At 41.9% G+C, this 18,643-nt stretch overlaps 2 protein-coding genes across 4 annotated transcripts in view; one reads left to right on the plus strand and one right to left on the minus strand.

The window, feature by feature from the left end:
- LOC133570037 (sodium-coupled neutral amino acid transporter 3-like) overlaps positions 1-18,643 on the minus strand; it is a 171,395-nt gene that overhangs the window by 36,892 nt on the left and 115,860 nt on the right. For all 3 annotated transcript variants that reach the window (XM_061922672.1, XM_061922670.1, XM_061922671.1), the window contains one exon: positions 7,136-7,218. In XM_061922672.1, coding sequence (XP_061778656.1) covers positions 7,136-7,218 — 83 coding nt within the window. The remainder of the gene's footprint in view (positions 1-7,135; positions 7,219-18,643) is intronic.
- On the plus strand, positions 14,683-17,420 carry LOC133570038 (uncharacterized). The gene is made up of 2 exons (XM_061922673.1): positions 14,683-15,125; positions 15,218-17,420. The coding sequence occupies exon 2, from the start codon at positions 16,532-16,534 to the stop codon at positions 17,258-17,260; it is 729 nt and encodes a 242-aa protein (XP_061778657.1). The 5' UTR covers positions 14,683-15,125; positions 15,218-16,531; the 3' UTR covers positions 17,261-17,420.

Here is an 18,643-nt window from a genome sequence, read left to right on the forward strand (position 1 = left end):
GGGCCGTCGTCATGGCAACCGTTGCGTCTGCCAACTCCTCACTTCCTGTGCAGTCCCTTGGTAAAGAGCCGCTGTCACCTTGGACTTCTTCTTCGCTTCTCATCCTCTCCTCTTCTTCCTTTTCGGCCTTTTCTTCAGTCCTTTTCCTTTTTTTTTCTTCCGCGACTCTTTTCTCCGCTGCTCTTAGCAGCTCTTCTTGTTTTATCACCAGGGAGATGAGTTCCTCCTTGGTGAGCATGGAGTATGGTCCCTTGGCATTGCTTTCTTTCACCTCTTCCTCATTCTCCTTGTCTTCATCATCTTCTTGCATTTCTTCACTCTCAATTTCTTGAGTGTCTTCATCATCTGATTCATCTTCCTCATCATCTTCATCTTTATAATCTTCCAGGCTTTCTTCAATTATTTCTTCGTCTTTCTCAATTTCTTGAGTTTCTCTACCTTCTTTTCTATCTTTCACTTCTTCCTTATTCTCTTTATCTTCATCGTCTTCCCACATTTCTTCCTTCTCAATTTCTTGAGTCTCTTTGACTTTTTTCTTGTCCTCAGCTTTTCCTTGTATTCCTTCAGGCATTTCTTCTCTCTCAATTTCTTGAGTTCCTTTGCCTTTTTCTTCATCTTCATCTTCTTTATTTTCATCCTTTTCTTTATCTCCAAGGGCTTCTTCTGCTTTCTCAATTTCTTGAGCTTTTCTATTGTTTGATTCTTCCTCATCATTTTCCCGAATATCTTCGAGTATTTTCTCTTCTTTCTCAATTTCTTGAGATTTTTTAACTTTTTCTTCATCTCAGCTTCTTCTTTAGCTTCATCATTTTCTTTATCTTCAAGTGCTTCTTCTCCTTTCTCAATTTCTTGAGTTTTTCCATTGTTTGATTCCTCTTCAGCACTTCCCCGAATTTCTTCAAGTATTTTCTCATCTTTCTCAATCACCTTATCTGCTGTATTTTTATTGTCAGCAGGGGGCGCCTCAGCTGCACTGCCTTTCTCACCCACTAGCAGGTAGCACTCATCCTTCTTCTTGGCCGATAGCTCGCCCTGGTAGTCTGCGGATGCCACTGCCGCCCTTTCAGCTCCGCCTTCCGGTTGAACAGCCTCCGTGCCGGCTTCCCCGGTGTCTTCCTCGGCTTCTTCTTCGGGGTGGCACTCGTCGCCTCCCCCCATCTGGTCCACCAGCGCTTGCAGCCTCTGGGTTTCCTGACGCTTTTCTGCCAGCAGCTTGGGGTAACTGGCGACGAGGGCCCAGATGACGTCATTGTCCTCTGCTTTCGATGGTCCGTCCCACGTGTTTGCCACTGTGACGGGTCTCCAGCCGTCATCGTGGGGGTTGCTGTGACATTCGGTACAGGACGCATTGTAACAGGTTCGACTTTTGTTTATTCTTTCAACAAACATATTGTCTTGCCAGTCGGTTGCGCCAATTTTTTAGCTCGCTGGCTCTTCCTGCTCGTCGTGGCGCACCTTTCGGTGGCCGGTGGCTGCGTCTGCTGCGGGGGCTCATCTTGCTCAGGGTCTCTCTCGTCGGGCTCGTGGTCGTTGTTTTCCGGGGTTTCCTCGCCTTCTTCTCCCGCAATCGTTCCTCCCTCTCCCCTTTTATACTGCTGCAGGAGATGTAGAGATTGATTGCAGGTGTGTCGCTTACGCACCTGACTCGGCTGGCAGCAGCGTCGCTCCGAGTGTGCTCCGCCGCAAGCCCCGCCTCCCGGCCACCATCTCGGGTAGGACCGCCGTCTGTCCTATCCCGCTGTCGGCTCGTCGTCTCCGTCTCTCCACAGAGGGGTTAAAAACTAAACAAACTGTGGCGTGCGCACGCAGCAACATTTGTGAGGGAGGGCCAGAGACAGTGAGAGCGAGAGAAAAAGACAGTAGAGCTTGCTTCCGAAAATACAATGGAGTTCTCTGGACACAGCGGACCTCACCAAGTAAATGCCCTGTCAAGTGTAAATATTTTTTCTGAAAAGGGGAGGAAAGGACAGTTCAGATGGAAAAATAATAACAAAGCAAAGGAACAGAAAGGAGGCAAAAGAGACACAAGAGGGCAGCAAACATGCTACAGATGTGGTGGCAAGCACTCAGCACACGGATTTAAAAATGAAAAGTGTCGTGCCTGCTCCAAAATTGGACACATTTCCCGTGCATGCAGGAAGACTAAAGGCCGAGCTTAAACTCAGTATGTTGAAACTGAAGGGAGTGCATCTAGCAGTGGTGATGAGGCAGAACTTTTTGGATTGTACGCAGTTGACTCTACCTCAAACTGGGAGAAAAGTTACAGAGTGGATCTTAGACTGGGAAACAAGAGCAACACAATGTTACTGGTCACGGGTTCAGCAGTGTCAGTGGTTTCTGACAGCTTTTACCAGGAAAACCACACTCAATTTCCCTTTAAACCCGTTTGCAAGTTAAAGTTGAAATCATACTCAGGCCAAAGGATTGCTTTTCGAGGGTACATCATGTTGCTAGTACAGTACGAGGAACAGCAAGTGACACTTCCACTGGTCATTGTACAGGGAAGCAGAACTGCACTGACTGGCCGCAACTGGCTAAATAAGTTACGGCTGAACTGGAAACAGATTTTCCCAGTACACAAGGTGCAGACAGGGACTCATTGTAACATAGGAGTACAGGAGGTAATAGAGAGACATCAGGCAGGGTTCTCGGAGGGCCAAGGCTGTATCACAGGGTTCAAAGCTAAAATCCGCACCAAGGCTGATACCACACCAATTTTCTGCAAGGCTCGCTCAGTTCCTTACACACTAAAGTAAACTGTAGAGAGAGAGCTGGAGAGGTTGGAGAGTGAGAAAGTGATTTCAAAGATTGACAAAAATGAGTGGGCAGCTCCAATAGTCATCGTACCTAAGGTCGACAAAACTATCAGAATTTGTGGTGACTACAAGTTTAGTGTTAATCAATGCATTGAAGAGCAGACATATCCACTACCGAATACTGAAGATCTGTTCGCTACATTAGAAGGAAAGACATCATTCAGTAAACTGGATCTTTCACACGCCGACCAACACAAGAGTGAGACAAATATCTGACCATAAACACACACACGTGTCATCGGCTCAGTTATGGAGTTTCGAGTGCTCCTGCAATATTTCAGTCTGTTATGGACCAGATTCTGCAAGGGATGGACAATGTTACATGTTTTTTGGACAACATTCCCATCACTGCTTCCTCGGAGAAGGAGCATTTGACAAGACTGGATAATCTTCTCACATTTTTGGAGAAGCATGGCATTAGGGTGAAGCTATCAAAATGTCAGTTTTTCTAGAGCAGTGTCGAGTATCTGGGACATCGCATTGATAAGACTGGGTTACATCCCACAGAAGAAAAGGTGACTGCCATAACAAATGCACCTGAGCCCACAAATGTAACATAACTGAAGTCTTTCTTGGGCCTTCTGAACTATTACAGCAGATTTCTGCAAAACCCCTCTACTGTGCTCCAGCCTCTGCACAGCCTACTTAAAAAGGACTCAAAGTGGGTTTAGACTGGTGAATATGCAAAAGCATTTGAAGATGCAAAGCAACTTCTGCTGCAGAACAAGATGTTGGTACACTACAACACTACTACTTTATCTTATGGAGTTGGGGCAGTAATTTCACGTGTAACAAACAACCTGTGGCATTTGCCCCAAGGACACTCACTGAACCAGAAAGGAAGTATGCCCAAATTGAAAAGGAGACAATTGCTATCATTTCGGGAGTATAGAAATTTCATAAATATCTTTAAGGAAGGAAATTCTCACTTTTCACTGTTCATAAGTCACTCCTGGCCATCCCGGGGCCAAAATCAACAGTTCCAACGTTGGCAGGCTTAAGAATGCAACGCTGGGCACTTATTCTCAAGGCCTACAATTATGAGATTGAATATAAGAAGTCAGCTGATCATGCTAATGCAGATGCTTTGTCACATCTAGGGATGAACAACACAGCAGAGGAGGGAAGTATCCTCTACTTTTCACACTTGGAAAACTTCCTGTGTCTGCAAAAGATATTGAGAGTGCTACTCTTAAAGATCCTGTACTCAGTAAGGTGTGGAACTACACATACATGGCTGGCCGAGTTATGTGCAAGATGTAGCATCGAGGCCTTACTTTGCACGCAGACAGGAGTTATCAGCAGATCAAGGATGCATTCTCTGGGGACAGCGAGTCATCATACCCCCAGGTTATTGACAGAGATTACTGGAGGATCTCCATCGTGAACATCCAGGTATCTGCCGTATGAAGGCTCTTGCCCGCAGTTAGCTTTGGTGGCCAGGCTGTGATGGTGAAATTCAAGAACTGGTGAACAAGTACTCAGTCTGCCAAGCAGTACAGAAAATGCCAGCTGTGGCACCGATACATCCTTGGCGGTGGCCAGAAAGAGTGTGGCAAAGAATTCACATAAATTTTGCTGAGAAAGATAAACAGTATTTTTGGTTGTCATAGATAGACATTCAAAGTGGTCAGAGGTTTTCCCCATGTCCTCCACTACTCCTCACAACACCATTAAAGTGCTGTGCAGCCTGTTTGCATCGAATGGACTGCCAGAAGAGCTAGTTTCAGACAATGGCCCACAGCTGGTGGCAAAAGAGTTTACTCAGTTCCTGGAGAGTAATGGAGTAAAACACACTGCTGTACCGGCCTACCACCGAGCATCAAATGGAGCAGCAGAGAGATTAGTACAAATCTTGAAACGGACTCTGAGGAAGAATGTGCTGGAAGCAGACAGCAAGTCTTCCTTGCCACTCAGTCACAGGCTTGCAAATTTCCTTCTCATGTACCGCAGCGCACCCCACAGAGTGACGAGACGTACTCCAGCTGAGTAATCCCTTAAACGCCAGTTGAGAACTCGTTCCAGTTTGCTCAAGCCGGAGCTTGCCAGACAGATAGAAGGAAAACAAGCAGCGAAGAAATATCATCATGAAAAATGGGCTCCCCTTGTTCGTTTTTTCCTGGAGGAGAAGTGGTTCGCATCAGAAATTTCAGGGTCGGGGTGGAAAAATGGATTCAGGCAAAAATACTGAAACGACTAGGAACCGTCACAACTGCCAGTTATCTTGTCTCCACCAGTTGCAGAAAATGTACCATCAGTACAACTGGACAGTGCTGTTTCAGTTCCATCACCAGGACCATCAGTGAGTCAGACACAAACTACTCTCATCACTAAACCAGATTTAAGGGTTGCTGAGTTGCTATCATCAGAACCCAGATCACCCACAACAAAAACTTCACCAGGTACCCAGAAAAGTTTCGAGCACCACCAAAAAAACTGAATCACTGAAGACAGTATATAAATCTGGGTAAAAGGTGTACAAATACTGTTTGTATAATATGTATGTTATTGTTTACAAATGAGGGGTAAGAATTCACTACTAAAAAAAAAAATATGGCTTAAGTATAGTTTTTTAATTGAGCCTGCTGCATTTTTTTGGTTGGGTTGTTTTTTCTTTTGAGTAACTTCTACATTTCTAAAAGGGGAGGAATATAATAGAGTGATCTAAGTTGTTTGTTGCCATCTCAGAATTGAATAGAATAGAATAGAATGGACTTTATTGTCATTATATTTGCATATAACGAGATTAAAGACTCCAATTTAAGGAGCGGTAGTGGAAACAAATATGGGGTGAAATAAATAACACAAGAGGTAATAAAGGAAAAAAACTAACAATTGAAATAAACAGACTACTATCCAATTAAAATAATAAGTAATCCTATACAATATACAAAACACTGTAGAAATACAAAATACTGTACAATATACAGAACAAGACAAGAGTACCGAAGTAAAACATAACAATCAGTGTCGGATGTATTGCACTCGAAGGGTAGTATTGCACAGTATAGTATAAGGGCATGATATTGTATAGGGGTGAATTATTATTATTATAAGTTAGTTAGTCATTAGTAAGTCATCTCCTGGTGAATGTTGGGTATAGTGTTCTGTGGTTACTTTTTGGTTGGCCAACGATTTAGTACGTTGTATTGCACCCTGATGGCAAGTGTGTGAGTCGGTTCTGAAGTCTGAAGAAAAGAGAAACTAAGGTAAACTTCATCATCTCGCCTGGTTATTGACTCCAACCCAGAATATTAAAATAATAATGTCCATAACATTGCTACAGAAAAATAACGTCCATACCGTATGATAAGCAAAGCACACTACTACAGCTTTGCAATATAGGAGTGCTACTTAAACGTAACTGACGTAGTTTAATAGCCTCGGTGTTATTTTAGAACAGTGTTTTGTGGGATCTGAAAACTGGATGCACTGACAGACTCATAGTCAAAATGGTGGAGTTCTATGTTTTTTTTAAACCTTCACTTTTATTGTTTTCACCAGGTGTGGCCCGTGGACCTTGAATTTGACACTTGTGGTCTAAATGCCTTAAATTACCATTACAGTAATAACAGGAAACTAACAATATTGCTTTTCAGCCATTTTGATTTCTTCAGTATTTGCTGTGTAATTCTAATACAGTAACACATTGTAAGCAAAACAATATTGCAAGTGCAAACATTCTGAATGAAAGTGGTTGTGTACAGATAACATATCTTCTGGTGGACATCCAGACCCTGTTTTACAGGCAAGTTATTTTATTTCCACCAAATCCTCCTGTTTTCAGGTTAACTCTGTAGTGCTGTCATCTGTGCAACGTTTCGCTGTTTGGAAGTTGCCTGCTAGCTTTTCTATGAAAACAACACTGTCCTCACGTGTTTGGGCCATCTCTTGCTTACCAAAGATGACTGAAGCTTTATTTCACTTACACAATTTTAATTTTAATCCATCCATCCATCCATCCATTTTCTACCGCTTATTCCCTTTCGGGGTCGCGGGGGGCGCTGGCGCCTATCTCAGCTACAATCGGGCGGAAGGCGGGGTACACCCTGGACAAGTCGCCACCTCATCGCAGGGCCAACACATATAGACAGACAACACTCACACTCACATTCACACACTAAGGCCAATTGAGTGTTGCCAATCAACCTATCCCCAGGTGCATGTTGTGGTGCGCTCACATCACAGGAACCTCCTGGGGACTAAGCCCCCGCCCCCTTTTCTTCAAACCTAGTGACGCCCCTTCACCAGCTACAGCTCTGATGTCATCATGGAAGAATGTCACAGACTACAAGAAGTCAACAATTCATAAGACTCACCCAGCTGCTTCATGAGCGCCAGCGGCAAGATGACAGCGATAGATACGATGACCACAAGGTAGTTGCCGTTCATGTACCATTCACTGCAATGGCACAAACACACCAAAAAATGTTTTCATTTCACTTCTATAAAGGAATTACAGAGTCAGATGTTCAAGAAGGGACATAAACAGGTTTTGTCGAATTAATTCAAGACTTCTGAATGTATAGCTTCACATTTGGCATCATTTAACATGCAAGCATCAACCCAGTGAGGTGAAAAGGTATGCTAAACTTTGCAATATATGTGACAAAACTATATATTTTTTCTTCTTCCTATTTACGAATATTAATATTCCATCAACTAAATCACCTTTTTGAGGGCTTTAACTAATGGCAGGTCTAAACACAAGGCATTGCAGAGACTTATAGCTCATCAAATACACAGCAAGTCAGCCATATTGATTTATAGTTACCATTTGGGAGGGGGTCGGCTATCAGCCAATACACAGGAAGTCAGCTACATTGGTTTGTGGGTGCCTTTTGGGGGACGATCAGCCAAGTTGCAGTTTGTCTTTGTTTTCAGTGGATTGTTTTAATCCTATTGCCAGTAGTGTTGCATCCTGGTTGCATAATTTGTGGTGGTTCTGTTTCCAAGACACGTAAGGATAACAGGACTCAGCTTGTAGGGGAAAATATGATTTATTCTCCGAATGCAAAACTCAACCCAACCAGTGTTGTGCTGGGAAAACTTGAGGCTAACTTAGCCTGACAACAAAACATAGGAACAAAAGAAACAGGTATGAACTTATAGTGCAGCTTCCAACCCACCAGAACAGTCACATGTAGCTAATAAGACCAAGAGGTAGGTATATAAAGTTCTCTGATTAGTGATCAGAAACAATCAATCAATCAATGTTTATTTATATAGCCCTAAATCACAAGTGTCTCAAAGGGCTGAAACCAGGGGCGTCACTAGACGTAATACTGTACTGGGGCACAAATAATTCATGTGAGCGTGCAAAGCGCGCAAGCAAAAACATCTTTAGCACTTATTTATCATAAAAAATACATAAATAGTGCTTTAAACTATGAAATCATATCAGATTATGTTGTATGGATCTTTGATTAACCACCTGAAATTAACTAATGCATTTGACCTACTTGTGCACTTTTTTACTCCAGACTTCTAAACTGCTACTGGTAAAAGCAAAAAGGAAGAGCAATGAATCTTTTTGAAATATGTATTGCAGTAATCATCTGCAAATTTAACATATACAAAAGTAAAACAAAAAATAAAGCACCCCTACATCTCTGGGTTCTTTTATATTATTTAATTTCCATTTATGGCAATGTGGCTAATCCTATTTCAGATACACAAAACTATAAAATATACACAAAACAATAAAGCCACAGTAGTAGAATAAATTAACAACTGTTGTGTGTCTGTACAGGGAATCATTTTCTGAGAAGTAAACTGTAACGTCTCGTTTTCATTTTTGCAAAGTGGTCAATCACTCTGGACAGACATGGAAATATTAAAGTAACTCTTATACAGTTGACCAGTTGTTCCCAACTGGTGGGTCGTGACATAAAGTGGATTGTGTGTCATTTTCAGTGAGTCGCAGTCAGATGTGTGCATGAAAAAAAAAAAAATTTAGCGAGAAAAAAATTTAATTGTGCCAACAAAACCAGATATTTTTAGCCATTTTTGTAGTGACTATTAGTGAGTATTTTAGCAAAAGGCAAACCGACTAACAAGTTGGAGGAGGACTCAGGACAGACATGGAAATATATTTTAAAAATATCTAAATGGGGCAACAAAACCCGATATTTTCAGCCATCTTTCTGAAAACAAATACAGAAATGTTACTATTTTTTCAGGAAACAAAATCAGATGCTTTAGCTGTAGCCATTTTTCTGGTGACAAAACAAGATTATTTTAGTCAAAGTCACACCGATTAACAAGACAAGTCTACTGTGCTATTTTTCTGTGAAATAAACTTGAATGATTTAAAAATTTGGCTCACGACTTGATGATATGGAAAAAAAAAAATCTTCCTGAAGATAAACTATTTGAGAAGCCCTCAACTCACACATGCTTACTCCAAATCATCATTGATGCAGAACCAGCAGACAATAACCAACATTATGTTTCATGTTCATTGGAAATTCCCCCGACAGCTCGTACAGCAAATGAATATGTTTGTCTTGATACAAAGAATAACGTTAGCTAACTTAGCATCAACTTAAGACAATGATGTTGCCTAGCTAGCTAGGACTTCACCTACATCTCTCATTCCTCGCTGCTTCTTCCCTGCTGCGGGCGAATAACTTTCTGATATCCATCTAGGAGTTACAGTTTGAGTCAAATCAAAATCAAAATAATATAATTAACTAATTGTTGTTGGGTAACGTTACCTACCTCAGCAGTGATTCGCATCGCCTCTCTCTCTCTCTCTCTTTCTCTCTCTCTCTCTTTCTCTCTCTCAACTGAAGTCTCGATCCACACATGAATAAATTACCATATTAATTAGCCATCTTGTCATTGTTACGTGGAGTGAATACAGTAGTAATCAATTACCATACTAAGTAGTATGTGCGCTGTTGTCTATGTTATGTAGACTTAAAACTCCGAAGCGTTTTTTTTTTATTGGTGACATTTTTACTGGGGCACTGCAGATCAACACTGGGGCATGTGCCCCAGTGAAATCTGTCTGGCGATGCTACTGGCTGAAACAAGTGTGCGGCCTGATCACGAACCAGAGGCAGGTGCAAAAAATCAGAGCCCATGGCAAAAAAGGGAACTGTAACAGAAATTAACACTCCCCAATGAATAGGTATGTTTCTGTTACTAATGTTATGGCCTGTAAGTGTAAATTCCACTCTAAAGAACACATTTTTGAAAAAAGGGGGAAAGTTTGGTAAAGCTGAATTACACTGGCACAATGTCGCACAAGTCACTGCCAAACGGGGGGCTATTTTTAGACTGATATTGAGTGGGAAAATTACATAGATATAACTTCTGTTGCTCTCTCTTTATCTTGTCGTGCGCTGGCACACGCACACACACATACACACTCAGATACACACACATACACGCGCACACATACACGCGCACACACACAGACTCATGCGTGAACGTCTCAAAATTGTAGAGGACACAAAATAGCTCAACCATCTATCCTGTGGACATCCTACCCTCTGGCCATCTGGCCATCTGGCCCAGAGACACAATCTTTCACTGATTATGCCACGCACACACACACATATGTACACACACATTCGCACACAAGCGATGAATGTGCTATAAAAACACAGATGCGCTTGCAAAAGTATATTGGCCGGTTTTAAAAAAATCAACAAATCAATCTATCAATCAATGTTTTTTTATATAGCCCTAAATCACAAGTGTCCCAAAGGGCTGCACAAGCCACAACGACATCCTGGGTTCAGAGCACACTTAAGGGCAAGGAAAAACTCACAACCCAGTGGGATGTCAATGAGAATGACTATTAGAAACCTTGAGGAGGACCACAGATGTAGGGGACCCCCCCGATCCCCTCTCTACTGTTACTTTAAAGTAGTTCCTTATTCTCTTGTATTACATACAGTTGTTTGATCAAAGTCAATAACATAGAACAGCAGTCTTCCATTCCAGTTGCGCTCGGGTGGAAGGCATCGTACACCCTGGACAAGTCGCCACCTCACCTAACCCACATAGCCAGATTCAGAATGCTTACTCAGGTACAGAAGGCTATACTCCGGCCAGCGATGGCAGGTTGTCCGAACCTATGAAGGCAGCTCCGTCATTACCGTCAGGTGTGACGATTGCCGGTGATTGATTGCAGCTGGCGGCTGCTGCAGGGCGGAGACGAGTGCGGCTCGTTCCTGGATGTGTGCGCCCGTGGGCGTGTCCCGAGGTGCGCACAGACGGATGAGTGGCGCTGGCACGAGTCTGAACCGTAACACAACCACCAATTTAAATTGTAGTCCATATGTCATAATGATTTATGACTCCTCCAGGCAAAGGTGGGTATTGCAACTTGTAACTTTTGAAGCTTACCGCCACCTTTTTGGTATTCAAAACATCATAATGGTTTATGACCCCCACAGGAAGAAGTAGACCAGATTCACCACACTGTATCTACTTAGTCTATGAAGAATGTTTTTTAAACACTAATAAGAACATGTTATGAGTGATTTTGAACTGCTTTCACGATTTAATGTGAAGTCCACTTAGCATGGTCTGCATCAATAAAGATGGTGAACTATTTCATTGCTTTGCTACCATGATTATGTGAGGGATTCAACCAGCCTCTGCCTGCAGAGGTTGCATAATCATCACGACAATTGGACTACAAAAAAAGATTAGGCTACAGCAGGGGTCTCAAACTTCATTTACCTGGGGGCCACTGGATGCAGAAACCTGGTGAGGCAGGACCGCAAAAAAATATTTCTTAAAAAAATCTAACGTGCACCTTTTAATAAATTCACCTTCTTTGAATGGCTTTCCCGCCCTTGCAACGTACTTGCCAACTCTCGCGATCATTCCGGGAAACACCCGAGTATCAGTGCCCCTCCCGAGAATCTCCCGGGGCAACCATTCTCCCGGACAACAATATTAAGGGCGTACCGTGATGGCGCTGCCTTTAGCGTCCGCATTTCCACCATACAAACATTGTGCCGGCCCAGTCACATATTGTATGAAGCTTTTGCAGACCCACAAAAGTGACTGCAAGACATACTTGATCAACAGCCATACAGGTCACACTGAGGGTGGCCGTATAAACAACTTTATCACTGTTACAAATATGCGCAAATATGGGATTCTGGGTATTTGTTCTGTTGTGTTTATTTTGTGTTACGGTGCGGAGGTTCTCCCAAAATGTGTTTGTCATTTTTGTTTGTTGTGGGTTCACAGTGTGGCACATATTTGTAACAGTGTCACCCTTATACGGCCACCCTTAGTGTGACCTGTGTGGCTGTTGATCAACTAACTCCCCTTACCTCTCAGGGGGTGAACAAAGGGATGGGTCAAATGCAGAGGACAAATTTTGCCACACCTAGTGTGTGTGACAATCATTGGTACTTTAACTTTAACTTAACTATGTCTTGCAGTCGCTTACTGCGTCTACAGAAGCCAAATACAACATGTGGCTGAGCTGGCACGCTGTTTGTACAATTTGTATTATTAATATTATTGTGTGAATGTTGTCTGTCTATCTGTGTTGGCCCTGCGATGAGGTGGCAACTTGTCCAGGGTGTACCCCGCCTTCCGCCCGATTGTAGCTGAGATAGGCACCAGCGCCTTCCGCGACCCCAAAAGGGAATAAGCGGTAGAAAATGGATGGATGGGATGGATGGATGTTTGGATGAAATTCGAGAGAATGATTACCCCTGGAGGGACACTGAAAATTGGGAGACTCCCGGAAAAATCGAGGGTATACAAGTATGACGCTGTAAAGCGCCATTCATATAAAACTTGCAGGCTGCACCAACAATAAACTTTCATATTAAGGTGCGGACCGCAAAATAACGTCTCACGGGCCGCAATTGGCCCGAGGGTCGCGTTTTTGAGACCCCTGGTCTACAGCTTTAAAACTACAAGTGGCAATACTGACGTCCGCCTTCAGGGGTCAGACTTGACTACCATTAAGTGACTCTTTTTTCCAGAGTACAGTGCAGCTACACTGTGTGTTTTTGATTAAATTAGGAATTAATGTGTTGTTATATTGTCACTACAAACATATCACTTGCTTGGTTGGATTATTTAATATCAATCAAATTCAGTTTTAAGGAAAACAATGTTAAATACACCATAAAGAAGAAACAAAAGTTGGAACCATGAGTAAGGATGGTGTATGGAATAATAAAAATAAATTTTAGTTACAAAGCTAAAGGCTCTCAAGGACACCATACAAACAAAAACACATACAATAAAGCCAAGTGGATAAAAAAAACAACAACAGCGATAGGAATAAGTGTGTTTTGAGTCTTCATTTAAAGAGGGAAATCGAGTGAGTTCCAAAGATGAGGGGCTGAGCGGCTGAAGGCTTTGTTTTATTTAAGAGGACAGTAAAATGGATAGGTGACGAGGGTTTTTGGTAACGTAAGGGTGGGACGACACGTAGCAGGTCAAACAAATATGAAGGGGTAAGGTTATGAATAGCTTTGAAAGTTAGGAAAGTTATTTTCAATTGGCAGAGGTGGGTAGAGTAGCCAGAAATTGTACTCAAGTAAGAGTACTGTTACTTTAGAGATTTATTACTCAAGTAAAAGTAAGGAGTAGTCACCCAAATATTTACTTGAGTAAAAGTAAAAAGTATGTTGTGAAAAAACTACTCAAGTACTGAGTAACTGATGAGTAACCTGATTACGGCAACAAATAATGCACAAAAACATAAAAATAGCAATGAGCAAATTCTGAGCCAGGAATATCTCTTAAGCAACTAAAACAATAATATATATTAAATAATAGTACATTAAAATAAAATTAAAAAAATGGCACATTGAGCCACAATAACTTAACAGCACCATAGCCATAGTAGGCATTCATTGATTTGATTGATTGATTGATTGATTAAAACTTGTAAAACTAGTAGATTGCACAGTACAGTACATATTCCGTACAATTGACATCTAAATGGTAACACCCCAATAAGTTTTTCAACGTTTATTAATTACTTAATAAATGACCAAGTCGAGGTGATCTACCTCATATATACATATACATACACACACATATCATTTCTACACACACATATCATACCTACACACACAAATCATTTATACACACACATATGATATATATATATATATATATACATATATATGTATATATGTTTATATATATATATATATATATATATATATATATATACATATATATGTATATATGTATGTATATATATATACTTACATTTATATATACAGTATATAATTTATATTTATTTATTTTGCCATTTTTGTTGACATGTTGAAGGTGTTTTAATGAGTATACATGCATGTTTAACATATAGATTCCTATCTTTCATGAAGACAAGAATATAAGTTGGTGTATTACCTGATTCTGATTACTTGCGATGATTGGAATCAGACGTCCACGTTTTCAAATGGAGGAGAAAGAAAGTTCCTCTTTTCTGTCTAATGCCACATGAAAGTCGTTGGTTTTTGGCATCTTATCTGTCCAGCTTCCATATTTGTTTTTATACACTTTACAAGAAATACATTGGCGGCAAACTCCGTAGCTTACTAGCTTGTTTGCGCTGGCTTTCGGAGACTCTTATTTTGTTAGCGCAGGCGCGATGGAGCGGCACTTTTATTGTGAAGACAGGAACTGTGCGATCAGTCTCTAGACTTTTGACGGGAAGTACGGTTGAAATAAAAAGTGTCTTTTTTCCTTTACACTTTTGATTGATTGATTGAAACTTTTATTATTAGATTGGACAGTACAGTACATATTCCGTACAATTGACCACCAAATGGTAACACCCCAATACGTTTTTCAACTTGTTTAAGTCGGGTCATGTGACCGCCTGGCTCTGTTTGATTGGTCCAACGTCACCAGTGACTGCATGTGATTGGTGAAACGCAGGCATGCGTAGATTCTACTTTGAAGCTCTGTCATTAACCAAAACAAACATTAATAGATCGATAAAAAAAGTAGCAAGTAGCGAGCTGAATGTAGATAAATGGAACGGAGTAAAAGTAGCGTAGGGAGACGGAGGGGATAAGGATGAACGGAGTTGAACAAACTGAGTGTGGTCAGAGAGATATGATCTACGAATACGAGTCACGGCGCGGACTCGTACCCGCATTCCTCCTGCAACTGTTTGTCAGAGTTCCTCCTCTGGCTGCTCGTCTGGACACGCCCCTGGGCATGGCACACCCACGCAGCAACAAGGCTGCAGACAATTGTGCATCAGAGCACCAGAACTTGACGAGAGGGAGCGGCATAAAAGCCAGCGGACCAAGGAGACATTCCCCAGAACGTAGCCTATCTTTCACAGTAAGCATCACGTCTGGCACCACTCGTTCCTTGCTCGCCTTCTCTGTGCTCTTCCTCGTTCCCGTGTTTGATGTCCCTTGTGTCTTCCACAGTGTCTTCCCTGTAGCCTGTGATCTTGTCCTGCCTCACGACCTCCACCTGGATTCCTGCTTGCCTCCCTCGACCCTTGACCTCTGCTTGAACTCAAACATCGTTGCCTCTCTCCAACCCCCGACTGCCTGCCTCCCTACCGACTGCCTCTTCGCCTTGCCCCTTGGATTCGACGAAAGAGTCACACAACACGCACCGACAACAACCCCTGGTAAAACTTACATTGTTAATTCTACACATCGTCCGCACTCATTCACTTGTGGTAGCATACACACCCCACACACTCATCAAGGTTTCAAAAAACCTGGTAAACCGCAGTTCTGCCTTGGTGTCGCCTCCTTCCCTTTGGCCGGTACATAACAGAAGGGGTGGGTTTGTGATGGTAATACTGTGCAATCTGTTGAGGAGGACAGTGTGTGAAATGGTATCGAAGGCTGAAGTAAGATCTAAAATGATGAGGATATTGAGAAGACCAGAAACAGCTGCCAGGAGGAGATTGTTTGTTATTTTTACAAGTGCTGTTTCAGTGCTGCGTGCAGGAGGCGGAAACCAGACCGGAATTGTTAATATAGGTTACTTAACAGTAGATGGTAGTGAAGGTGGGAGGAGACAGCTTTTTCAAGGACTTTTTAAATGAATGGCTGATTTGAAAAGGGACAAATGTTAATAAAATTATTTGAATCTGAGCCTGTTTTTTTTTTTTTGCTTTTTTTCAAAATTGCTGTTATGGGTGCTGTTTTGAAAGCTGCAATTTTGAAAGCTGAGGGAACAATTCCAGTGGTGAGAGTAGAATAGCTGATATTAGTAATAAAGTGGATTAGTGAGGGGAGGTAGATTTTCACCAAAGCAGTTTGGAGGGGATTTAAATGACAGGTTGATGGCTTTTTAATGGACGTTAAAGTGCATTGATGTCCAACTGAGAAGGCAGTGAAAAACTAGAAAATTAATGGATGAGGGAGGCAGGGAGGGTGAACTGTGGTTGTTTGTGAATCTGGGTGATACAACTAGGTCTTTGTGTGAGTCCCTTTGGTAATCATTGTGTCAAAGCAACTAAATAGTTCATCATTTCTATTTGTGCAGACAATGTTAAATGGACTTCATATTAAGTTGCCTTTACGTGAAAGCAATTAATCCACACTCACAACATTGTCTTACAATTGTTTAAAAAAACATCTTCAATAGATCAAGTAAATGCAGTGTGGAGAATCTGGTCTACAAAAAAAGATGGTGGACAATTTTAAAAACTACAAGTCGAAGTTTTACCTACTTCTTGAAGGGGTCATAAACACTGTTCGTAACAACAGCGTTATTCAATAATGACGAAAGTAACACCGTTACTTTTACTAGTAACGAGTAATCTAATTAATTACTTGAAGGTCTGTTACAATGCCGTTAACGATAGCAGGGCACTGGTGGAAGACTTTGTCACATGGTGTGGAAATAACCACCTACAGCTCAATGTGACAAAGACCAAGGAGCTGGTTGTGGACCTGGGAAGGAGGAGGAGTACTCCTGCGACCCCTGTTTCCATCAGGGGGGCCGATGTGGACATGGTTGAGGATTATAAATACCTCGGAGTACACATCGACAACAAGCTGAATGGGTCAAAACACGCTGAGGCCCTCTACAAGAAGGGACAGAGCCGCCTCTACTTCCTCAGGAGGCTAGGATCATTTAACGTCTGTACAAAGATGTTGAACATGTTCTACGAGTCGGTGGTGGCGGGCACCTTCTTGTACGCCGTGGCCTGCTGGGGCAGCGGGCTGAGAGCGAGGGACGCTAACAGACTGGACAAGCTGGTAGAGAAGGCCAGTCACGTGGTGGGAATGGAGCTGGACTCTCTGGCAGTGGGGTCAGAGAGGAGAAGTCTAGCAAAACTCCTAGCCATTATGAACAACACCTCCCACCCACTACACTCGGACCTTGCGGAGAGAGTGAGCACGTTCAGTGGAAGGCTCAGACTCCCAAAATGCAACACGGAACGACACAGGAGGTCCTTCATACCGACAGCCATCAGACTGTATAATGCATATGTTCCTTCTTGACTGCACTTAAATGTAGAATATATGTAGAATATATTTATATTATTCATATATTATACATTACATATATAATATATGTCATATATTATTTATTATTATTATTGTTTATTATGAGCGAACTGTGGTGCTGAATATCCCCGAGGAATCAATAAAGTACTTTCTATTCTATCTATTCTATTCTGTTGATGTAACGTGTCACGCTACTTTTGATGTGGTTTTATGTATGTCAACAACAAGACAGCATTATCAGTGCAACAAGTTCAATGCAGGAAAATCTTTACTAGTTAAAGGGGAACATTATCACCAGACCTATGTAAGCGTCAATATATACCTTGATGTTGCAGAAAAAAGACCATATATTTTTTTAACCGATTTCCGAACTCTAAATGGGTGAATTTTGGCGAATAAAACGCCTTTCTGTTTATCGCTCTCGGAGCGATGATGTCAGAACGTGACGTCACCTAGGTAATAAAGCCGCCATTTTCATTTTCTCAAACACATTCCAAACACCGCGTCTCAGGTCTGTTATTTTCCGTTTTTTCGATTATTTTCTGGAACCTTGAAGACATCATGCCTCGTCGGTGTGTTGTTGGAGGGTGTAACAACACTAACAGGGAGCGATTCAAGTTGCACCACTGGCCCGAAGATGCGAAAGTGGCAAGAAATCTGCCGTCAGACCCCCTTTGAATGTGCCGGAGTGTCTGCACATTTTACCGGTGATGCTAAGGCAGACATGGCACAAAGATGTATGGATAACCTCCAGATGCATTTGCAACGATAAAGTCAACGAAATCACAAAGGTGAGTTTTGTTGATATTGTTGACTTATGTGCTAATCAGACATATTTGGTCGTGGCGTGACTGCCAGCTAATCGATGCTAACATGCTATTTAGGCTAGCTGTATGTACATTTCAAACTATATTTACATCCAGCGTTTCCCTCCACTCACATTTAATGCGAAACAAACACTTACCAATCGATGGATTTAAGTTGATCCAGTGTCAGAAGATGCGAAACTTCCGATCGTTGGTCTGCACATTTTACCGGCGATGCTAAGGCAAACATGGCCGAATAGCGTCAATAGCTATTCGCTCAATAGCTTCAGTTTCTTCTTCAATTTCGTTTTCGCTATCTGCCTCCATACTCCAACCATTTGTTTCAATACATGCGTAATCTGTTGAATCGCTTAAGACGCTGAAATCCGAGTCTGAATCCGAGCTAATGTCGCTATATCTTGCTGTGCTATTCGCCATTGTTTGTTTGTATTGGCAGCACTGGAGGACGTCACAGGAAAATGTACAGTGGCTTCGAAGATAGCAAAAATAAGGCACTTTAAAACTTTTTTTAGGGATATTCCGGGACGGGTAAGATTTTGAAAAAAACTTC

The sequence above is a fragment of the Nerophis ophidion genome, linkage group LG16 (genome assembly GCF_033978795.1).
Source record: "Nerophis ophidion isolate RoL-2023_Sa linkage group LG16, RoL_Noph_v1.0, whole genome shotgun sequence".
NCBI classification, from domain to species: Eukaryota; Metazoa; Chordata; class Actinopteri; order Syngnathiformes; family Syngnathidae; genus Nerophis; species Nerophis ophidion.